Raw genomic sequence first — 23,897 nt, 5'->3', positions numbered from 1 at the left:
TCCTAAAGGAAATATCCCAAACTACCTCACATCGTCAGGATAACCACAAAGAGTTGGGAGGCCCTGGGGAACAAATCCTAACCTCTATCTCTCATGAAACTGAAACAGACTATGGGGCCTTTGGAGGTCCTTGAAGGTTGCAAGTGGTAGAGCAGAGAGTCACTGCTTAGTGAGAGACCAAAAATACCAAAAAATGGTCATACTACCCTTTTGGTTCTTGGAGGCCACACATCACAAGCACCACTGGGACCAGCATCTCTCATCACTATACTTTCTTTGCCTCCTGAGCTGTGCATCAGATGACTCAGCCAGGCTTCTCTTAAGCATTTTTCTGGAATGCTTACCATTATGGCTCAGACCAAACCAGGAAATGGGGAAGCCCCCAGGAGGAGGGATCTCCCAGGCAGAGCTCAGGGTGTGGAAGTGATTCAAGATGGAAACAGTGTGCCAGCTGGAAAACCCCAGGCTAAAATTAACAGCCCTCCTCCCCCTACGCCCCACATTTAACTCTAAAGCTCTTCTGTAAGGAGTTCAAAGCACTTAAAAAACTGGCTTCTTATAGCAAGGGCAGGAGCAGGGCTGACAGTTGGAGACACTGAGGCTCAGGGAGTACCAGTTAATGAAAATAGGAAAAGAATAAGAGGACCACCGGGACTTAGAGTGATTACTACCATTTTGCTCCCACTTCTTTACCTCAGCCTCCAAAGTCAACGTTTCTGGAATTAGCCATTTCTAACCCATGCAGCAACTAGGTCTGGTCACATCTGAGCCCTTAAGATCTTATCCTGCCAACTGTTGCTATTCAGTTAACACAGACTGAGTGCAGAGCCCAAAAAATATGGTTGAGAGAGTAGACATTTTCAAAAGGATATAAACTATAATTACAAACCAAGGATACATATCTCCTATTTAAACCTTTAACGTAAATGTTTATTTTTAGGTGTTTTTTGCTACTTCCTTGCTGTGAAAAAAAAAAATCACTTAAATCTTCAGAGTCTTATTTTCATTATCCATAAAGAGAACATTACAATTATTTTTATTTGCGTTGTTTTGCTTTCTAAGCAAGGGGCTATTACTGTTAGTAGGAAGGACTTCAATTCTGCTTCAGCCAAAATAGAGCTCAGCTCAAGGGGATTCTGGCCAGATCAGGGTGCAGGCAGCATTCATTTACTCAAATAGCATATATTTATTCAGCATCTACTTCGTATTCAGCAAAGCAGTGGGAAGGATACCATATACGAGACCGTTTCTTCCGTGAGAAACGGACAATCTTGCTGAAGAGTCATGTATGTGAAATAGTTAAAAGAGCAACAAAAGGTACAGACTAAATGCTGTGGAAATTCAGAGAACGGAACCGTTATGTGTTCGAGCAATCCCGTAAGGCTTCCTGAAAGACTTCATACAGTGTTCATTTATGCGACAGACGTTTACTGACCACTTACTAAATGCGTGGCTCTGAGGATACGGCGGTGAACAATTCAAAGCCCTTGCCCTCATGAAGCCGATATTCCAGCAGGAAGAGGTGGACAGCAAACAATATAATATCAGGGGGTGATGAGTGCTCTATTTAAAAGTATAGCAGGGGGGCGCCTGGGTGGCTCAGTCGTTAAGTGTCTGCCTTCGGCTCAGGTCATGATCCCAGGATCCCGGGATCGAGCCCCACATCGGGCTCCCTGCTCAGCGGGAAGCCTGCTTCTCCCTCTCCCACTCCTCCTGCTTGTGTTCCCTCTCTCGCTGTCTCTCTCTCTCTCTGTCAAATAAATAAAATCTTTAAAAAAATAAAATAAAAAATAAAAGTAGAGCAGGGTGAGGAGATAGAGATGTGGATGGGGGCAACAAGAACATAGAGACCCAAAGCCAAGAGTACGTGGTGTGGTCAGGGAGAGGTTATCAGTTACTCTTGGGGCCTAAGTAGGGACCTCAGAAAACAACTGACACATCCTCATCCTTTCCCGCAATTCAAAGCACTGAAATATTGAGTATAACGAAAAATAATGGTAACTTCCTACATCAGTTTATTCTACGCTGAGGGAAGGGAAACGGATCCATAGTCCTTTAAGAATCCCTACCTGCAAAAAAAAAAAAAGAATCCCTACCCGCCTCCCCCGGCCCAACACACCCCACCCCCGGCCCCGTACCTGATGCATAATTCATAAACCTGTCGGCTTTCACCCTCCCACTTCCCCAGAAGTCCCTTCCGGAAAGCCGGGACCGCAATTCTGGAGGTTCAGCTTCTGCCCTTAGCGGAATCCGCCTTCGCTTCCGTTGTGGCGTCACATCCACACAGGACTCTATCACGTCCCTGGGCAGAAGCCACTTCCGCCCCTACTTGTCGTAACTTCTGCCCTGAATATCCCGGAGCGCTGGCAGCGCCGGATATGCTCTGCCGCTCCCGGAAGTGACTCGACCTTTGCATTCCCCCCTTTCCCCTTTACCGCCCCCCCTGCATTGCCATTTCCCTCCCTCCCCCCTTTTCGTTTCCGGCGCTCCCGCCTTCTCTCCGCCGCAGCTCTACTCCGAGTCTGTTGGGGGGAGGGAGGGAGGGAGGGAGGGGGCGTGGAGGAATCGGGGTTCTCGGGAGCACGAGCTGCAGCACCACTTCCGGGTGAGTGTTAGGGGAGGGAGGGCCGGAGGGAGGGGGCCACCCACTGCCTCGCGCCCCCGCCCTGCGGGTGTCTCGCGCGCATTCCGTGCGTGTGAGTGTGTGGGTCTGTCTCGCGCCGAAAGTGCGTGCCCGCGCGCTCCGCCTCGCGCTCTCCCCCCTCCCTTCGCCCCCTGCTGGTCCTCCCGCCCCACTCGGCTCCCTCCTTTCCCAGCAAACGCCGCCCCTCCCGCGCTCTGGCTCAGGCTCTGGCGCCGCCGCAGCCGTCGCCGCCGGGTGAGTCTCGCGCCGCTGCAGTTGGCGCGCGCCAAGCTCTCTGCTCCTCCCCCCTCCCCTTTTCCTTGGGGGGGCGTGGAAGGGGGGGTCCACGGTGTGACTGTATGTGTGTCCGTCCCGGAACCGGAAGTGGTTGTGGAGGAGCGGGCGATGGGGAGGAATGGGGGGGCTTAGGGGGCGGGTGTCTGTCTGGTGGGTGGCAGAGTTCAGCTCCCTGGAGGGCAAGGAGGGACGTCCCAAAGAAGGGTCTTTGAGGAAGGGGTTGGGGGTGACATCAGGAGAAGGCTCCCAGGGGCTGTCTCAGGGGAGCGAAGGTGTTTTGGGGACAGCTGGGGTGTCCAATAGGTAGACCCCTGTGCAGGCTGAGGGAGGTACTTCTTGGCGCAAGGCCTTGGGTAGGCAGGGGCGAAGTCCTCGAAGAAGTGGGGGGAGGCCAGAGGAAGTGGCTGGGCCTGAACTGGCACTGTGCCTGACACAAGGGCTTGTGCATCCCCCTAGTCTTCAGCTTTGCCTTCTGAGGCAATCCTCAGGGGGCAGGGGCCCATCTTTTCCTCCAACTCCTCTGTTCTCTGACTCCTGCTTACCCGTGGCCCTGGGGAATGAAGAAGAGCCAGTGTCTGAGCCCAGGAGTGGAACCCAAACACTGGTGATAGAGTTCATCTTAGTTCCTGGGAATTGGATTTATTTCCCTTGTATCCACATAGTGGGTGGCACTACACTCCTTATTATACCATTGCATCTTTGGATTTTGGGGGTCTGCCTGCCTTCCAGACTGACTGCTGACAGTCAAAAGAATTCCTGAGGTTCTCCACAGTTCCCTGGTGGCTGCACCCTTACTGGCCCCTGTAACCCAGACAATTTGTTTACAGAAAGTTCAGGAGCCCTGGAAAGGAGAAGGAATAAGACGACAGGAGGAAGAGAGAGAGAGGGTAAGACAATTTTGGGTTAATGGCTTTTCTGGTTTGGGGGGAGAAGGGGTCATAATTAAATGGGCTTCTTGGGGACAATTTGACAAAATTCTTTTAGTAATAGCAATTTTAATACTGGTGTTTGTTGTGAGAGAAAAATGATCTCTTGAAGATACCCAGGAAGTTTTTGTGTAAAAAGTTAGCACTGTACCCCATCACTTTCCATTCCCACCAGTATTCAGAAATGATTTATGAAATGTCCAAGTGAAATCACTGAGTAGGGTTGCATTGTGTCCAAAGGAGAAATTTATTCTGCTTTAGGGACAAATGGGCCCCAGTCGCCAGTATAGTCCTTGTGGTATAGCTTATGGAATTGCTTTCCTGGATTTGGAACAAGCAGAGTTGAGTTTAGAGTGGAGTTCATATTCTTAATGTCACAGAGGAGTGCTTCAAGTGGACCTGTTGAGTGATTAGAATCTGTGACACAGGGTTATTTCAGTTTGGTGTGTCAGGGTGAAGTTTTCAGAAAAAAAACAACAACAACAAAAAACCAACACCTGGTTCGTGGGTAGTTTGAAGTAAAGTGGATAAAATTGTATGGACTGAACTTCAGAAGTAGGTCTGGAAGAATTCAAAATAATGAGGTTTGATGGTGGTAGAGTTTTAGGTAGTCTGAAAATGACAATGTGAGACCCGAAAGAGTTTGAGTTCAGAGCTTATAATCCTAGAGATGTCTTCTAAGGACCAATTCCAGTCTGGTTTATAAAATTTATTCCCCATAGGCTTCTGAGCCAAGTTGATAATTAAATATTAAGTGCATATTTCTTTTTTTCCAACTGCCCCGCCCCCTTTTCCCTGCCCACTTTTTTTTTTTTTTTTTTGCCTCATATTTCCCAGATCCATCATTTATAGTGAAGTAGGCAGGACAGGGGGAACCACTGTGCTCTTCTTCCCACAGGGTACTCGGTACCATAGTCCAGCGGTACCCAGGGTAGACATTGCTGGCTCAGATTGCCAACTTTGTGGTGGTAGTGGTCCTGTTGGTGTGTTTGGGCATGGTGTGATGGTCTTTCCCAGTAGAATTGGGATAAACCTATTCTGGGTTATTTTGGACTTGGAAGAGTTCACAGATGGTAGGAAGGCCCCCAAATTCTATTGGGACGGCCCTTGCTGAGTGCCCTTAGAACCTGAGGAAAAAGATTTTGTTTCCTAACTGAGAGAAAAATGGTTCTCTGTGTTTCTTCATTTCAAGTCCTTAGCTAATATTGCAGCCTTCCTGCAGTTGTGCATTTTGGAGCAGTTTTTCTCTGTAGAGTGTCTGAGGTTGGTGGGTCAAGTTCTTTCTGCAGTTGAGTTTGGGTTGATTGTTCTTCGCATCTCTATTTATTGTTGGTGCTTCTAGTTGATGATTACTGAGCTGGAGGCTATAGACCTGATACTCTTGGGTAGTACCTTTGTAATTATGTGGTCTTTATGTAATTGTCAGTAATTGTCACTAGTAGTCCTCGGCACATGGAAGTATTTCCCTAACTCTCTTCCTTTCGGGAGCACTTGAAGCATTTTATTTCTTTTTCTTTTTTGAGCTGCCTCCCATCACCATATGCCTTATGAATTTGTTTTAAGGGGTTTATTCTCCTCCATCCTCTACCCAAATAGAAACTTAGTAGAATAGTAAATTATTCAGAGTCAACCACTGATGTGGGACCTAGAATTAGATTCCAGAAGTCTTGATTTCTAGGTTCATTCTCCAGCTACTACACTTGGTTGGAGCAAGTCTTTCATGATTTTCTCAAGACTTGTTGTGTTAAGAGAATATTGCTTTCCTGAGGAAAAATCGGGCTTTATTTGAAAAACAACAATTTTTTTAAATGTAGTAAGTACCAGGAAAGAGACTGTAGTCTTTTTACCATGTCTACCAAAACCACATGCTGCAGGCGGCGGCATCTTTGTTCCTGAATGGCTGGTCGCGCTGTGGAAGGATGGACAGATGGACAAAGCTCTGGTGCAAGTGTTCAAGACTTACTAAATGTTTCATGGGTGTTACTTAATAATTGTCTTTTTTCTTCACCTTCTCAGTGCTTCCAAGATTTTTTTTGAGATTGGAAAAGAAATGTGTAGTTCTTTGACCCTCTTGAAAGAAAAATACTGTTCAACTTAATTATAGTAAACCTTCCTTTTTGTTAACAGAATGCTTGAGGTATGCTGCAATAGTAAAGTTGAAATTAGAACCCAGATTTTCAATCTGCCAACATTCTTCTTTCTACTTACTATGTTTTTCTTTCTTTCCTGCTCTTTGGGTCTGTAATAAAAGCCTTCTACTTCCTTCCTAATCTAGGGTAAACCAGTTCTTTTTATTATCATTGATATGTTGGCATAATCATCAAAACTGGCACTCTGTGTAGAAATGGGGTTTCCTCATAATATCATTGGGCTTCTTCAGGTTTTAAGAATGTTGGTATATGCCTGCTTGGATGTCGGGATGGTTTGGGGAGGAGAATTATTCCATGAAACATAGAAAGTTAAGAGGTTAATGGACAGTAAAAAGGTATCGAGTGATCTGGCACCAGGAGCGCCCTGTTACACAACTCCAGGGGGCGCCCTTTACATTGTATTCTGGCAAGAGCCTTCCTTCTTGGCTCTCCATTTGATCTCCTTTCAGGGATACAGAGATTGAAGTCAGCCTTTTCAGAACAGTAGTATAGCATATAGGTGTCATTTTGTAGGCAAATATTGCTTCTAGTTGGGTGAGCAGAACTCTCCGTGTACCCCCCTCTTTGGGGCAGACATGTTTATCGGAAGCCCACAAGGCACATTTATCATTGTGTCCTAGGACCAGCTGTGGTTCTGATCTTCAGCTTTGTTCTCTTAACCAAAGCAGAGGGATAGCCTGGGTATCCAGGGAAATGGAGAGGCCTTTTATTCAGTTTAACCCCTCCGGATGGTCTGGCCCCTTTACTCAGATTCCATTATTCTAAAATCAATTACCTTGGTGGCCAAGTGAGGTCTCCCAGGTTGTGGACAGAGAATATCCTCTTTTAACTGCATTTTTGCTGTTATCAAAAATTTCATTTTTGGAAACATTTACAGAGAACTATCTCAAAAATGCATAGTCCATTCCTGAAAATGCTGTAAATTTTAGTTGATGTATCAAGTCACAATATCAGAGTGTATGCACTTCAGTTGTAGGGTTCGGGTCTCTTGTAGAACCCCCATTCTTAACTTGCTCTTTGGTATCTGCATTCAGATCCCCGCTCTAATATTTACTATTTGACTCTGTGACTCCAGTTTCCTTATTTGAAACGTGGGGATCCCAGTACCTACTTCATGGAGTTGCTGTGGGGATTAAATGATGCAGTCGTTGTGAAGTACTTCGAAGGGCTTAGAACAGTGCCCTGAACACAACGAGCAGTTAATAGATGTTAATGGTGATGGTGGTGGTGACATTGTCCTGTCCTCCACGTCACTTTGTGTGCCCCCTTTGTAAGAACCCACAGGGGCTCTTTCTCTCAGAAAGTGTTTCACCTGAGCCACTTGTAGGACAATATGAATGGATCTAATCTTTATTGGCAGGGAGGAGCATTGTGCTTCGGAACCCTATTGGAAGACATTCTTATTTTCAGGCTTTTGGTTCCTCCCTTCTAAATTTTCACATCCCTAATGTGTTTACTTGCATGACTCTTTAGGGGGAGATTATAATTAGACCCTCCTTTCTTTACTCTGCAGCCTAATTCTCTACTTCATTGCCACCATATGCCACCACTCTTGTCTGTGTCATTTCTTTCAACTAGAAGGTTAGAGAGATGGGGGTTATGAGTTATGGTTTGAGCCCCCTAGCATTGTTTTCAAAATCTGTATAGAGTCCAGTGTCATTCAGTCCATTAAATGTGGACTTGCATACTGGGTGAGGAGTTCTGTGTTGGAGACCGTGGGGAGGTCCAAGATGGGATCCCAGCTTCCCAAAAGGCTTGGCAAGATTGGATCGCCTTAAACTGTGATCTGATCATTTCTTGATTTCTGTCGCCTAAGGAGGACCTGAGACCCCTTTATAAAGTTAGTGCTGGAAGGAAAAGGTTAGCACCAATGTTGGAGACTGTTCTGATGTATTTTATAAGTTGGGGAGCAGGATGTGCCTGTGGTTGATTTCTCGAGTCAGTTAATTATTGAGTCTTATTTGTGTGAAGTTGTAGTCACAGGTTTGGTGCATTCCTCTCCTCTCCTTTGCTACTTTTTAGGAAAGAGTAGGCTGCAATTCAGTTCTGCTTCCCTTTATAGGTTTTATGAAAATCGAGAATGCTGTTTAATAGAGCAAAAAATGTGATGAGATTTCTGGAGAAGGAGAAGGAACAGGGTTACGTTTAGAGTGATGTCCCTTCTGTTTCTCCTTTGTTACAGATTTTCCTAGTTTTCTTAATCTACTTCAAACCTGGTTTCTGTGCCCAGTGTACCCTCCAGTACTTAGCAGCTCTGGTATCTGCCTCCAGCACATCCTCAGTGGGACCCACTCGTGGCTGTAAGTCACAGGTCCTTCTTCCCCACCTAAATCTTGGTTACTTCTGGTTCAGAGTAGCAGCATGATGATAATGTTTATTTCCTGCTGTTCATCATTTCCCCATTCCAGCAGTTTCATACTCCCTCTTCACCTGCCTTCTGCTGGGCTGGATCTTTCTAGGTCCAGGATTTGGGGAAACTACTCTTGAATAACTGTCATTAACATACTACCTTGCTAGGAGAAGTGATCAGAGTGGGAAAATGGCGGGATGCCTAGATTCTGTACCCATCTGTGGCTTGCAACATGATTCTGAGGGATTGCTCGTCTTGCTTATTCCTCCCTCCCAAAGTTTTAAGCTTAATTATCATCCACACACAGAGAAGAACTTGAACTCTCAGAAGCATCGTGTTTGAGAATTACAAAGCAGGAGTCTAGTACTGTGTTAATGTGTTCTGGTCCACTGTTGTCCCTTTTCTGAATCCCTGTAAGTAGGAATCAGGGTGCTACTGCTACTCCTGGTGCTAGAACGTTCTTTTAAACTGGTGATTCCAGGTTCTCACTGCTCCGTTCAGCATGTGTAGTACCCAGTGCAGCACCATGAATGTTCTTAGACCTTGGTGGGTTTGGGGGGGCATGGTCCCCAGGTATCATCTGGCACTGATTGTGATTCCTGCCAGTTTCACTCTTTTAATTCCCTTGGACATTTTGTGTTCTGGCCTAGAACCTTTTCAAGCTGCATAGAACTACAAATGTGTCATTTGGAAGTCTTAAAATGTTTTATTTTAAGGAAGATGGATTTGTGGGATAAAGGAAAAGAGGAGCAGGGATAGGTACCCTGGCTGTTATTAAGTCAGTCAGTGATTTACTTCATGTGACTGTGGGTATATCCCTTCCCTGCTAATGACTTGACTTTCTCTTTTTGTCACCAAAGGAAAGTATTACCAGGTCTGTTTCTTTGGGTTATGGGAGACATTCTGTAGGTGAGATGTGTATACAAGTTCTTTCATTGGCATCTTACAAAGGATAGGCTCTGTTGGATTTCATGCTGAGTGGCTCTCTGGGACTAATATGGCAGATCCTGAGATCTTCACTCTGAATTTCCAGCTCTATGGTCAGGTGCCAAAGAAGGGGCCAGGAATTCCTCAACTGCCCTTCTCCGTTGCTGCGTTTCTTCAGATTTAGTCCTGAGTGTGACGTGGTTTCTCTTTCTCTCTTCAGGTAGAATGGAAGAATCTCACTTCAATTCTAACCCGTACTTCTGGCCTTCTATCCCCACAGTCTCAGGACAGGTAGGTGGTGTTTGGTTTTTGCTCCTTCCCTTTCATGTACTTTTTTCAACTCTGAGCAGTAAGTTCTATTACTGTGGAGACTGAAGCAAGATAAATCACATGCTGTTTCACCAGGTCCCCCATCACTGAGAATTCTAATTTCTGTCATGGCTTCTCTCTGGAAGCACAAAGATATTATACTTCTTGATCTCCAAGGAGGACAGACTATGCAAAGTGCTTAGGGAGCAGACAAAATCAGGCTCTTTCTGAGGAGACCGCTTGCCTCCCCTTTCCTTTTCTTTTAGATTGAGAACACGATGTTCATCAACAAGATGAAGGATCAGCTGCTGCCAGAGAAGGGCTGTGGGCTGGCTCCACCCCACTACCCCACCCTGCTGACAGTGCCTGCCTCAGTGTCCCTGCCCTCAGGCATCAGTATGGACACAGAGTCCAAGTCAGACCAGCTGACCCCACATAGCCAGGCGTCCGTTACCCAGAATATCACCGTGGTCCCTGTGCCGTCTACAGGACTGATGACTGCTGGTGAGCCACTCTGCTCTTCTCCAATCTGAGGTGTTGATCTTCCATGATCAGTACCCCAGGCTGGAGGGCTCCAAGGACATGGGGAGTGGGATATGTGTTTGATTACTCAATCACATTTTTATTAAGTGCCTACTGTGTGCCTAGCAATGCGCTAGGCATTGTGGGGGATACAAAGAAGTAGAAGATGCGGTCCCTGCCTTTGAGGAGGTGACATTCTTTCCTTCTCTGAATCAAGGAGTCTCCTGTTCTCAGAGGTGGAGAAGAGAAGGGAGTCAATCAAGGGGTAAATCTCACTGTTAACCGGGGGTGGGGTGGGGACAGGGGTTAGGAGACCATTATTTTTCTACAGGGTTTGGGGTTTCCTATATACTCTGGGCTGGGAGGGCGGTGGTGAGGGGTTGGTTAGACAATGATCTGGGGGAAATTAAATAGGATCAGGACTGGACAACATGACACCATCTCCTTTTTCTCCCAATCCTAGGTCCTGGTTTGGTAATCACGTCCCCCTCAGGCTCCCTTGTGACCACAGCCTCATCAGCTCAGACCTTCCCCATTTCGGCTCCCATGATTGTCTCAGCTCTTCCCCCCGGCTCACAAGCCCTGCAGGTGGTCCCTGACCTCTCCAAGAAGGTAGCATCAACCCTAACAGAGGAAGGAGGCGGAGGTGGTGGTGGAGGTGGCAATGTGGCCCCCAAGCCCCCTCGGGGCCGGAAGAAGAAGCGGATGCTGGAATCAGGGCTACCTGAGATGAATGACCCTTATGTCCTCTCCCCCGAGGATGATGATGACCATCAGAAAGACGGCAAGACCTATAGGTAAGGATCAGAGCCAGGGCAGCAATGGGTGAGGATCACTGTCTCAGCTTACCTACCCCCTTTGTGTCTTGCCCCTAATCGGGCTCTACGCGGACAGCTTTCTACCTCAGATCCACTTGCATGTCAGGTGTTCTGTTGTGGGGCAGGAACGTAGAGCTTCCAACTAGCATTTCTCTAGTGACTCTTCCCCAGGACGCAGACCCATTGTATGCCTTCCTTTAGGGGTTGTCAGCGTTGACTAATTTTTGAATGACTTAACGGAGTTTCTTCCTTATGATAAGGCTTTAGATTGGATTTCAGACTCCGTCTCCAGCTCCTTTGTGCTTTCTACACTTTCCATTCCTATTTTCTAAGAAACTGTTCTGATAAGCCCTTAACCTTAACCTGCGTGCCATCCACTGGTTCTTGGGCCATATTTGAGCACTGACTGCCTGACCCTGCATGGTTGGGATGATGGGAGGGGTCTGTGTAAAAAGATGGGAGGAACAGGATATCGCCCTTCCCCCCCGCCTTGGACTATATGCTTATAAAATGCCTGTTTGCTCACTTTCTAATTCATGAAAGTCATTTTGATTCTCTACTTCCTTTAAGTTGTCCATTGCCAAATAGTCTTATATTTGCATGTGGCGCTATACAAAAAGAATTTCAGAAGCAAACTCCCTGCCCTTTGAAAGTTGGACGTCTTTTAATCCCCTTGAAAACTATCAAGGGCTCTAGTGGGTTTGGGAAGTCTGGTCCCAGGTTACAGAGTGGGATAACCACTGTCACAGCTTTGATGCAGACAGGGGCAGGTGTGCATGGCTGGGAGACTGGGTCTGTCCTTAGTGTACCGAGATGGGCAATGTTGTTCCCATTTTAGGAGCGAAGGGAACTGCGGCACAGGAAATGGACAGAGCCTTGGGCTCATGGATTCAGTTCCCGGCTCCACCACGAACTTGCTGTGTGACCCTGGGCAAGTCCTTTTCCCCTCTCTGGGCCTCAGTTTCCTCATCTGTAAAATGGGGAGAATTCTGTTTATGCCTCCCATTTGTTGGGAGTATATATATCAGCTAAGATTTGAAATGTTGGGAACTTCAAAAGAAAGAGAGAAGCAGTAGTTGTCATTTAGCATTTATTTGTATTTGTGTTGTACACATCTACTGTGGAGAGTAGCCACAACTACAGAGTGTTTAAATTCCTCTTTGTAAGTGAAAATGAGGGGAGTGTTGCTATGCAGAAAGTATTGAGCACTGCAGAATCCAGCTTCTAATCCGAAAGTTCACTGCAGCTTTATTATTACAGGTGTATCCCACTTTATACAATAAAAGTGTTCCTGGAAAATGTTTACATCATATTTTATAAAGGTACCTGACAAGTTTGATTCATTTAAAAGTATCTTTTGTATATCATTTTATAAAGTGAAAATCCCTTTTATTTTGTAGAAATCTGGATTTTTATGTATTTGCTTAAAGTGAGGTCATTGTGACATGGAGATACACCTCTAGAAAATGTGTTGTTCTAAGAGTAATGGGCTAGGTCTCTGACACCCTTTGGAGCTTTGCACATGGATCAGGGTACTCTGATTCTGCCAAGGGTTTGTTTTTGTTTTTGCTTTTGCTTGTTTATTTTTTGGGCCCACATTAAAGCTGTCTCTGGACTTCCTAAACTGTGTCTATGGGAAGAAATGTGAATATACAATTGGAAGGAAACCCTGGTAGCATTTTCTACACCCTTAGTGTTTTTGGAATTCTTGACCGGCCCCACACCCAGGTGACTAAGGAGAACTCTGAAATTAAGGCAGCCTAATTATATTCTAGGTGACTGGAATTTCTTTAGAAACTCAGAACTCTGAAGTTCCAAAGGAATCTTTTTAATCCACACACAACACACACACACAAAAATAAATAAATCCCTATTCTCGTGCATGTGTGGGTCAACCACATTCATTCCTGTGGTCAGTGGCATTTGACTGGGTATTGTTGGACTTGGGTTCTATTAGTCTGGACAAGTCACCTTCTTTCTAGCTCTTTGTTCCCATCTGTAAAATGGGAAGATCAGTCACGGCCCCCCATTTATCATGTGGAAATGTTTTGAGGGAAAATCGGAGTATCTGAAATTGGTTTTGAATATCTTAGGGAAAAAATGGGGTGACTCAAAGTTGTTATTGTGAACAGGGTCATTGCATTGCATGCCTTAAAAGGGGCCCCATTCTTGTGTTGGATGTGACTACTGCCCACTGCCACAGTGCTCCTAAATCAGATTTCTTTCCAACCACCCAACACCTTGCATTAAAGGACTTGTGCTCTTTTATCTGGCTTCATAGGATTTCAGAGTTGGAAATAACTTTAATGGTCACCTAAGCCAGCCCCTTCTCTGTAGTTCAGTCTTCTAAACATTCCTGACAGATGATAGTCTACCTCTCCTTGAATATGTCTAATGTGAGGAATCTCAGATTAGGTTAGAATCATAGCTTTGTGTAGTGAATAACTGTTTGCCCTTTGGCAAATTACTTAACCTCTCTGAGCCTTCAGTGTTCCTTTCTGTAAAACAGGGATAATACTTGCCAGGTTGTTGTGAGGAGCGGAAACAGTGTGTCTCAAGTGCCTAACTGGTGTGGGGCCCTGGCAATATCTGGCACAACAAATGGCAACTATTATTATGGTTATTATGATCGTCATTTGAGACTGCTTATTTTGTTGCCAGTCCATTGTCTATGGATTTAAGTTTTGCAGTTTCTTCTCTAGTTGAAACTTGGATAAAGAGGGTTATTTTCTCTTTTGTAGTTAATTTCATACTAAGGGTGCAGTTGTGTGTTCAACACTCACACATAAACTATGAGCTTTTGTTTGAGTTAAAATGAATGTGTTGTTCCACCTGTCTGAGAAATTTTAGCAACCAAGGGAAATTATGTTGTAACATTAGTACTGTTTCCCCTCCAAGTGACAATGTGTCCAGTTTCTAACCTCAGTGGAAGATTAGTAGCATGAGCTCATCCATGGGCACTGGTACTGTTAACATTTGTGCAGTTTTATTATTAGAGAGCACTTGGCTTAGCTTTGACTGTTCTGCGGGTTTGCCGGCCCTTCTAGGGGAAGATATTTATCTCTCCATTTTACAGACCAGAAAATTGAGGTCTAGATTGATGAGCAAGCCTATAACTGAGCCCTGAGTAGAGCCCAGGTGTCCAGACTTCCATTGGCTGTGTCCTTTGGACTGTACTAACTATAAACAGAACCTGTGCGCCTCCCATATAATGGTTGGGCATGCCAGACAATAGCCAGGGATTGGCGAACTGGGAACCAGATTTCCTTCAGAGTTTTCAAGTGACCAGAGATGTAGAAATTGACCTTAATGATCGGAATTTCAGTAGAAACATTAGTAATAGAGACCATACCCCCAAATAATGTAATATTTTTTTCTCTGAGGAGCACAGAGTTCTTTTTAGTTTTGATCTCAGTTATTCTCTAAAAATTCTCCTGGGATCAGAAGAAAGCAGAAGTCATCACCCCACACCATCCTGAGGCCAGATTATGGAAAGAAGTTGGGGAGGAACCAGAGCAGAGGGACTTTGTCCCCAGTTGCCTGGCTTCCAGGTGCTGCCCTTCCTACCAGCTCACACTGTGCACTGCAGAGTTGTTGAGGAATGAGAGCATTCCAGCTCACACGCAGATAACTCTTACTCGATAAAGTCTGAATAGTTGTGGCTTATCTTGCTCAGAGGCCTCCTTATTTGATACTGTTGGGCAATATCAGAACAGGAAGGATTACCCACTCAGGTGATGGGTGAAAGTATATCAGCTGCTTATTGATGTCAGCCCAAAGTGCTGACTTTGGGTCCATGTGCTAGGAAAGAGGAAAGGTTTAGCATGGAAGCTCAGTGTTTCACAAATCTTTTCCTCCTAAGTGTTTGAGGGGAGACAGCCCACTCCCAACAGTTACCTCAGCTCTTTGCAAAAGTAGTTCTCACTTGATGGCCAAGGGGTTCGGGGGTGGAGGCGGCCGGTGGAACACCAGATCCAGGGTGCAGGCCCGACATACATGATTTGGAAAAGCCCCCCCAAATAATTCCGATCCTTCCCCACCCCCATCCCCCTAGGAATCACTGGCAAAAAGGAAGTAGGAGAGAATCTGAGAGAAGGCAATTATGTGAGGAGACAGGAGAGAAGTCCTTCTGGGGAGTATAGTCGACTAGTTTGTCCTCATTAGCATCTCGGGAACTTGAGAAATACCCAAGGCATGTCCTTTATAGATGGGAAGTTGGGGAAGGGAGCCCTTTAAAAGTCTGAAATTAAGTTATAGGCAGAAGAAAAACAGAAGTAAGTCGATAAACCTGGCCCAACGGAATCCATATCAGCCTAGAGCCGATGATAAGATTTACCTGTCTTTTCTGGTTGAATTTTTGTTTCTCTACACACTTAGGGAGTCAGATCCTTCGAATATTTATTGAATACTTGTATTGTGTGGGTCTGTATGAGAAGCTTAGACTATAAAGATCAGAACAGCTCCTCGTCTCAGGGCCTTACAGCATAGGTGCAGTAAGCGGGAGATCAGATAGGCTGGTTTCTGTGGAAGTGGAGGGAGGGGGCAGCGCCCTGTCAGTGGGAAGGCTCTAACCACTGCCCTCGCTTGGCCCAGGTGCCGGATGTGCTCACTGACATTCTACTCAAAGTCGGAGATGCAGATCCACTCCAAGTCCCACACCGAGACCAAGCCCCACAAGTGCCCGCACTGCTCCAAGACCTTCGCCAACAGCTCCTACCTGGCCCAGCACATCCGTATACACTCAGGGGCCAAGCCCTACAGTTGTAACTTCTGTGAGAAATCCTTCCGCCAGCTGTCCCACCTCCAGCAGCACACCCGGTAAGGCTGCTCTTGGTTTTACCCTGCCACCTGGCTGCGAGCCCCTGCCCCTAAGGCCACGTTGCCTGAGCCTACTCTTCTCTCCTCACGGTTTCTCTTTTCCCTTTTGACTTGGCCCTTCGGGAGCCTCAGTTTGCTCTCATGACTGTCTGTGAAAAATAAACTCTGTATTTCAGCAGTTTGCGGGGGCCTGGGCAATGGTGGTCTCCAGTCCCAAAGTCTGGAACGGTGTTTGTGGTTTCTCTCTGTGTCTGTGTTTGGAAATCTTCTGCAGAGCAGGCCCTGCTTATACTATATGCTTCAGTTCAGAGCCAAGGTGTGCATTCAACTTCAGGTCCATGGGGAGCAGGCGGTATTGGTCTTTGTTCAAATTACTGTTTGGAAGCAGGGTATCTGTGGTGAGTGCTAACCTTAGAACGAAGCAGAGGGTTGACAAGACTGAAGTCGTTAAGGTGACCAGGAGCCAGGGGTCGCAGCTCTTCATCATCTCACTGCCATTCTAGCCGCCGACGTAAGATCAGCAGCAACCTAGATCCGGGTGTCCTCGTCATTAGCCTCTCCAGGCCGGAGTGTGTTTGGGAGGAGGGAGGAGGGGGTGCTGTCATCCGTCAAGCAACATCATTTCACCCAGCAGAGAGCTGAGCCCATGGTGTCGAACCGCTTCCTCCTCCCCCCTTCCCTCCTCTCCTCTCCTCTCCGGCAGGATCCACTCCAAGATGCACACGGAGACCATCAAGCCCCACAAGTGCCCGCACTGCTCCAAGACCTTCGCCAACACCTCCTACCTGGCCCAGCACCTCCGAATCCACTCGGGGGCCAAGCCCTACAACTGTTCCTACTGCCAGAAGGCCTTCCGCCAGCTCTCCCACCTCCAGCAGCACACACGGTAAGGGAGAGTGGCGGGCTACTGCCCCCGCCCCCGCTGGCATGCCCTCCCCACCCCCGCCCCGGACACACACAACAACCCGCATGCGGGGGGCGGGGGACAGACCTGGCTGGAGGAGAATACGACCGGCGTCTGGGAGAAGAAGCAGCCACGACCCTGGAGACACAAGCGGACGCTCGGAGAGAACTTTTTTGGGGCACAAGCGGCGTGGGGGAGATGCAGTGACTGTGTGGCATTCCCTGATGCATGGGAGGAAGAGACGAACCCGGGGCAGAGACAGCTTCTGCCTTCATTTCTCTCGCTGAAAACACCAGTGCACACATCTCGCAAGATTTTTTGCTTGGTGCCAAAGCAAGGGCATTTGATTGGAGAAGACCATACCGCTAGCCCTTAGGGCACCAGTTGTGAGCAGGAGACATCATTGGCCTTGAGCTGGGTACCAGCCTCGTGACCCCTACAGCAACCAGCAAGGTTCCAAGGATGCCAGGAGTAGAGAACAAACCAAAACATGTCCAAAATAGTCACAGAGAACTAACTGGCCAACAAAATGAAAACGCTCATACTTCATAAGAATGCCCACCGTTTGTCCTGTGAATCTGGAGTGACTAGGAGGAAGTGAACCTGCTAACTGGAAGAGTTGATGTCCTTCAAGGGTATCTCAAGTTGAACTGGAGTCCAGACTTACTGCTCAGAAGCCTTCTCACCTGGCTGCTTCTGGATGCGGTGATTCCCCCTCAAAGGGGTCAGACATCTTGCTTTGCGAAGAGGAGGAGTCGGGCTTTCCTCACAAAGAGACACGTCTTGTGACGTTTCCAACATTTTATCCTGGAGGTCCAGAAAAGCACCTGGTCACAAAGATGGCTCTGAAGTCTCTGATGAGGAGCAGGTGTCCGCAGACCCTCAAGTCCTTGGCTCATCTCAGTGGAGGGCCCTGTAGTGTTTGGGAAAGAGGTCGAATTGGTACTAAACTAGGCATTTCTGCCCTTAGGGGGCCGGACTGGGAAAAGCCCCACGGAGTTTCCATGAGTATTAATATCGCTGCTACTCTCCATAATTAGCATAACTCTGCTTTTCTTTGATCCCAAAGCTTTTTCTGGGAGCGGTGTTCAAGGCTGAGGGAATAGGTTTTGGTTGTATGGTGGGGGCCAAGGAAGAAGTGTTCTATGTTTCTTTTTCCTTACCAATGTGTTTACGTTATGTTTCTGAACATTCATTAGGGACAGCTACTGTAGGAGCTGACTTGTATGTCAAATTATGGACTGCCTGTGTCTTGGCTGCCAAGCCACCATTCCCTCCTCCCCCATCAGAGGAGCCCAGCTTGAGCTGAGTGACGGAGGCAGTGAGCAGAAATCAGGCACTATGGCATGATCCGTGTCAGAGAGGAGCTGAGTCTGGGATCTCCTGGAACCCAGCTTGTACTCTCATAGGAGGGCAGGCGTGGCCTTGAGGAGGTTGGTTAAGGAGCCAATCCCTGAGTGGCCTTGCTGACATCCTTTCCCTTTCTTCTTTTCTCATCCCATGCAGAATCCACACCGGTGACAGACCATACAAATGTGCACACCCGGGCTGTGAGAAAGCCTTCACACAGCTGTCCAATCTGCAGGTAAATGTTCCCCCCTCCACACGGGGCCTTGCGTCTAAGACTTGGGTCAAAGTGCCATTTGACTAGTACAGTGGTTCCCGAACTTTTTCAGGACCCCTTTACGCCCTTGATAATTACTGGGAAACCCAAAGAGTTTTTGTTGATGTGAGTAATACCTGTCTACACAGAGAACGTGAAACTGAAAAACTTGAAAAAATACTTAGTAATTCATTAAAAAATAACAAACCTGGGCACCTGGGTGGCTCAGTTGGTTAAGCACCTGCCTTTGGCTCGGGTCATGATCTCAGGGTCCTGGGATCGAGCCCTGTGTTGGGCTCCCTGCTCCACAGGGAGTCTGCTTCTCCCTCTGCCCCTCCTCCTCCCACTCATTTGCTCAATCTCTCTCTCAAATAATAAATAAAATCTTTAAAAAAAAGTAATAAACCCATTGTATGTTAACGTATATAACGTATTTCCAAACACACACACCCCAAAAATGGAAAGATTGGCTTTTTTTTTTTTTTTTTTAGAGAGTGAGTGCGTGCACAAGCGGGGCCGGGGATGGGCAGAGAGAGACTCTTAAGCAGGCTCCACGCTCAGTGTGGAGCTGAAAGCGGGGCTGAATCTCATGACCCTGAGATCATGACCTGAGCCGAAATCAAGAGTCGGACGTTCAACTGACTGAGCCCCTATAGAGAAAGATTGCTAAGCAATGATTCTTAATTTTACTTAAACATAAGGCAAAATAACCTGCAATGTGGGGAGAAAGATTTCATTTAGATGTTTCCCATTAGACTCCAGCACGTTTTTAATGTTGAGCTTACCGGAAGATGGCTAGATGCTCCTACCTGCTGTGCTCAGTCTTTGCTACGTTACACGTTAGGTAATCTCTGTACAGTCATGAGAGAATGAAAAGGCAAACGTGGTCTTACTATTATTTTGAAAATAGTTTTGAGTTTGGGGGCCCTGTGGAAAGCTCTTGGTATTCCCTAGCATCCCCCCCATGCTTCACTTTGGGAACCACTGGGCTAGTGGGGCCAGCATAGCCGTCCTCCCTTTTCAGGCTCCTGGGAGGTCCTGCAGGAGCTATGCCTCTTCCCTTAGCCTGTAACTCCTCAAGTTTTACTGAAAGCAGTTCCTGCTGCCTTCAGATGGAAGGAGAACCTGAGAGGCTGACACCCCAGCTCAGGGCTCTGGCATTAAGGTCAAGGAGGCAGGAAGGATGAGTCTGATGCACTCATCCTGATTTCTCCTCATTTTCCCAGTCCCACAGACGGCAGCACAACAAAGATAAACCCTTCAAGTGCCACAACTGTCATCGGGCGTACACGGACGCAGCGTCCCTAGAGGTACACCTATCTACGCACACGGTGAAGCACGCCAAGGTGTACACCTGCACGATCTGCAGTCGGGCATACACGTCGGTGAGTGCTCAGGCCAGTGTCTGCCCCTCGCTTCCCCACAGGCCTGCGGGACCACACAGTCCACCTCACCCCATCTTCCCGGAGAGAGCTCCCTAGCTCCAGCTCGTCAGAATCCATAAAGAGAGGCGAAATTAAACAGATCTATAGCTAAGGAATTTAGGGGGTGCCTGATCTCTTAAGCCTATAGAGAAAGATTGCTAAGTAATGATTCTTAATTTCACTTAAACATAAGGCAAAATAACTTGCAATCTGGGGAGAAAGATTTCAGTTAGATGTTTTCCATTGGACTCCAGGAAGTGGTGGTAAAGTCGTTCCACTCAAAGATCTTTGGGGAAATGACAGTTTTCCCTGTGCCGGTTGAATGCCTACTGTGACTCTGAGGGTCTCCCTCTCCTTCCTGCCCGATAGTGAGCACTGACAGAGGCTCCTGGGGAGAACTTGCCCACGGCTCCAGAATGTCTCTGTTGAAGTATGGCTCTATTTAAAGTAAAGTAAGAGCCCAGGATGCTAGTTAGAAGTAACCTCTTTCCTTCTCTTTCATCCCTCAACTCTTTTTCTCTATCTCCTTCAGGAAACGTACCTTATGAAACATATGCGCAAACACAACCCTCCTGATCTCCAGCAACAAGTGCAGGCGGCAGCAGCGGCGGCGGCAGTGGCCCAGGCTCAGGCCCAGGCTCAGGCTCAGGCCCAGGCTCAGGCTCAGGCTCAGGCTCAGGCCCAGGCCCAGGCCCAGGCCCAGGCCCAGGCCCAGGCCTCCCAGGCATCCCAGCAGCAGCAGCAGCCACAGCCACCACACTTCCAGTCCCCTGGGGCAGCCCCCCAGGGTGGGGGCGGTGGGGACAGCAACCCCAACCCTCCACCCCAGTGTTCCTTTGACCTGACCCCCTATAAGACGGCGGAGCATCATAAGGACATCTGCCTCACTGTCACCACCAGCACCATCCAGGTGGAGCACCTGGCCAGCTCGTAGAGACCTGTGCTGCCACCCACTGGGAAGAGGGGAAAGAAGTTCTGGTCCCTTCTTTCTCCAACTTCTCTTGGTGGGAAAAGTCTTCTTCCTTGACAGGCCTTGGCTCCATCTCCTTGGGCCTCAGGCACGGCCTTCCTACACAGGATACCATGCTTATTCTCAACTCCTCTTCAAAAGGAACATCAGCCCTCCTGATTGGCAAAGGAATAATGAGCTGGTAGTGTAATCCAGCAGCCTCCCCTTCTAAGCATAGCTTTTCACAATTGGGGGTTGGTGCTCAAGGGAGGGATTTGCTATGACCTCATAGAAACTTTTCCAGTGTGGGCACTTACCCTCTCGTTACCCTCATAATCCTCAAAGTTGGGGCTGGTGGAAGACTAGAGGCTGGTGCTCCCGGATCTCTGAGAGAAGGGAGCCTTAAATGCAACCAGCCTCCTATTCTATTCTTGCCTGCAAAAGAACAGAGGTTTCTCACATGCCCCGATCCCCGGGAGCCGTCTTCCCCTCATGGTCTCACTTCACTTCCTACCTAATGCTGGAAGAGGGAGATCTGGGTGGGGGTCAGACCCCCTTTATTTGTAAAGGGGCAAGGGCTGAGATGTGGTCCCCAAGGGGCCGGAGATCCCCATAATGGTCAAGGGTGGCTTAGAAGTGTGGGTTATGGTTTTCCTTGGAGCCTCTCCCCTTCTCTGCCAGCCAAGGCCCCATACTCAGTCTCCCAATCCCAAAGCCAGAGGAGCTGTGGGAGCTTTGTGTTCTTTATGAAAGCCCAAAACAAGGGGTGTTGCAGAGAAGGGAGAGTTCAGGGCAAACACAAGGACTGGACTTAGCTCCCTAGGTGCCACGGTCAGTTGCCGGACACGGATTTATATATAAATATATATATAAATATATATATATATACCCACTCATCACGGCCATCTTTGTTGTAACCATTTCTGTGTTTATAAATGCATTATCTCTGAGAATTTTCATATTTGATGTTTTGTTTATTTTTGTCCTTATTGTTTCTCTCCACCCACCCTGTCTTCTGGCCAACGGCATTTTTATTTCCTTTTGTCCTTTTTGTTTGTTTGTTTTTAAATCATGGCAGATTTCAGAGAAAAGAGAAAATGAAAAAAATCAGGAAACCAGTTGTTATAAAGCAATTTAAAATGAAGAAAAAAAAAACTTATGTACAAACCAAGGGGTGTTTTTAGAACCTTGTATAGAAATAAATTCGTGTAAAAGGATCAGAGGCAGTGGAGCTGCTGATATGAGCGAGCATGGGAAGAAGCTACCTGGGGAGATGTTAAAGAGCAGTACTAAGAATTTACACTAGAGTGTGTGTATGTGAAGAGTGAATGCTGTGTGATGAGACTCGGTGTATGTATCCCCAAGCGTAGAAGGGCACAGCATTGATACTTAAAGTGAGATCTTGGTTTATGAGGGTTTCTACATACAAATCCTGTTATGGGGCCTGCGATGCCTAAATATATGAGAGCAAGGTTTCAGTCATGTGTTGATAAAACCACTAAGCTCCCCATGAAAGAAATGGAAGCATGTCCTCTTGAAAGGGCCTACACTCCTGCCTGAGCATCACCAGCTCAGGGCTAATGCCAGCCGGCCAAGTGCGTACATACATATATCTATTATCCATATCTGTAGGTTTGCAGTGGTGGGAGCCATAACCAGAACTGAGTAACAATGCAGGACAGTTATAGTGCTTGAAAAGTAGAATGTGGTCAGGAAACCTGGACTTCAGCCCTGGCTCCACCGCCAAGCAGTGTTCACCGACAGGCTTCTTCAGCTGTTAAAAGAAGGGATCGGACTAGATCGCCTCCAAGATTCCTTTTTGAGAATTAAGGACCTTTAAGCACTGAAAACGTGACAAATCTCCAACATCCAATAACATGCCTATCTGCGTACTGCTGGGCAACTGTGCTCATGACCTAGAGGAATGTGGATGGTCCATGAAGTAATAATGCCCACTTAAGTTTTGGGCTCAGCCAGTCTCTTGGGTGGGCATCCAAGACCTCTCAATCTGCGCTGTGACACTAATGAATGTATCATCTATGATGAAACATGTCAATGTCTGCTAGCTTCCTGAATACTTCTTTCCCCTGCTCTCGCCAATTGCTGAAAATGTCCTGACTGCCCTATCTTCACCACAGCTATTAAAACCAGAATCTACTCTTTTTAAGGATTCACTCACAATCATAGCAAGAACTCTATGAGGTAGGTACTACTAGTCTCAATTTATAGAGAAGGACATAAGCACCGGAATAAAATTGTTATCCAGGGGCATGACACTTCGAGTGAAGTCTTCTAGATCCAACTGCTGTATCTTACCACTTGCTCAGTAGTAAACCTGAGGTTTCATCTTACCCTTCTTCACATATTTGGTCTAAATTAGGTGACTGAAAATCTTTCATTAAAAACGCTGCCCTGTGGCATTGATAATTATCACGAATGTGTGAGTTGGGGGTAGGGGGGACAACAGTCTCCAAAACACTATCTTACTAACACCACTATTAAGGTTACGGGCTTTGAGTTGTTTCCCCAGTGTGGTGGCAGTCTGTCATGCACTTGATTGGTTTCCATCCTGATGTGGAGTCCTCATTATACTGTAGCTGACTAGGATGACAGCTGGCCCACTTGTGACAGAGCTCCGCGCGCCAATCCTTTCAGAATCATGGTGCTAGTTAATGTCACATATAAACTGGAAAACAAAAAAAGGGGGGGGGCGGATAAAAACAAGGGGCAAGGCCAAAAATACTATGTCATTTTATACGTGAGAATGTATTCGAGTGTGAAAGGACAGGAACCCTGACAACTGTGAAGAATTACAGCTTTATTGTGTAAGTCTTTGTATTTATAAGTACAGTTTATAAATAATTATTTCTTTCCAAGTTAAAAATAATCCTGGGGAGCCGATGTTCGTGCGATTGAAAAGAAGTGCGGAGGGTTTAAATCTCGCAACACCAGCTACGCCTTCCTAACTTCGTTAAGAAACTAGCTCCCTTGAAGAAAGTCTTGATTCAGCCAGGACCTGCTCTGGTCACTAGATTCATATCCTGCAAAAAGGAGCAGAGTCCCCAGTCGCTGAAAAGGTATATTTATGGAATACTATCCTAAAGAGACAAGGGGGGTTTTTTGCCCCTCATTACCGCACATCCTGGTTTTGGAGGGAAAAAAAAAAAAGTTTGATAGGGAATGCAAAATGGCGACCCGCAGTGACGTCATGCCTGCTTCGGTCGCGTACTGGGGTCTCAGTAAGGGCGGAAGCGTGCTAAAGCCACCTCAAGACACC

The 23,897-nt window shown here is 47.0% G+C and overlaps 1 protein-coding gene across 9 annotated transcripts; it reads left to right on the top strand.

The window, feature by feature from the left end:
• The first annotated feature begins 2,454 nt into the window (after window positions 1-2,454).
• On the top strand, window positions 2,455-21,581 carry ZNF384 (zinc finger protein 384). 9 transcript variants are annotated; one of them, XM_036117711.2, is made up of 13 exons: window positions 2,455-2,605; window positions 2,817-2,878; window positions 3,748-3,807; window positions 9,494-9,564; window positions 9,849-10,086; window positions 10,322-10,369; window positions 10,568-10,901; window positions 11,761-11,853; window positions 15,516-15,740; window positions 16,444-16,626; window positions 18,151-18,229; window positions 19,474-19,632; window positions 20,204-21,581. In XM_036117711.2, the coding sequence occupies exons 4-13, from the start codon at window positions 9,499-9,501 to the stop codon at window positions 20,603-20,605; spliced, it is 1,827 nt and encodes a 608-aa protein (XP_035973604.1). In that variant the 5' UTR covers window positions 2,455-2,605; window positions 2,817-2,878; window positions 3,748-3,807; window positions 9,494-9,498; the 3' UTR covers window positions 20,606-21,581. The 9 variants fall into 9 exon arrangements, with proteins under 9 accessions (XP_035973604.1, XP_035973605.1, XP_035973606.1 ...); XM_036117712.2 differs by lacking the exon at window positions 2,817-2,878 and having other exon boundaries at window positions 2,462-2,605; XM_036117713.2 differs by lacking the exons at window positions 2,455-2,605; window positions 10,322-10,369 and having other exon boundaries at window positions 2,616-2,878.
• Window positions 21,582-23,897: the final 2,316 nt, after the last annotated feature.

This window comes from Halichoerus grypus, chromosome 6 (genome assembly GCF_964656455.1).
Source record: "Halichoerus grypus chromosome 6, mHalGry1.hap1.1, whole genome shotgun sequence".
Lineage (NCBI taxonomy): Eukaryota > Metazoa > Chordata > Mammalia > Carnivora > Phocidae > Halichoerus > Halichoerus grypus.
The sequence above is the reverse complement of the archived record's forward strand: the minus strand, read 5'-3'. Positions and strand labels throughout refer to the sequence as shown.

Excerpts from the sequence above, each read along its gene's own strand:
- ZNF384 (XM_036117711.2), top strand. The coding sequence starts at position 9,499 with ATGGAAGAATCTCACTTCAATTCTAACCCGTACTTCTGGCCTTCTATC. Across the intron at positions 16,627-18,150 it reads CACCTCCAGCAGCACACACG|AATCCACACCGGTGACAGAC; the intron begins GTAAGGGAGAGT and ends CATCCCATGCAG. Across the intron at positions 18,230-19,473 it reads CACAGCTGTCCAATCTGCAG|TCCCACAGACGGCAGCACAA; the intron begins GTAAATGTTCCC and ends TCATTTTCCCAG.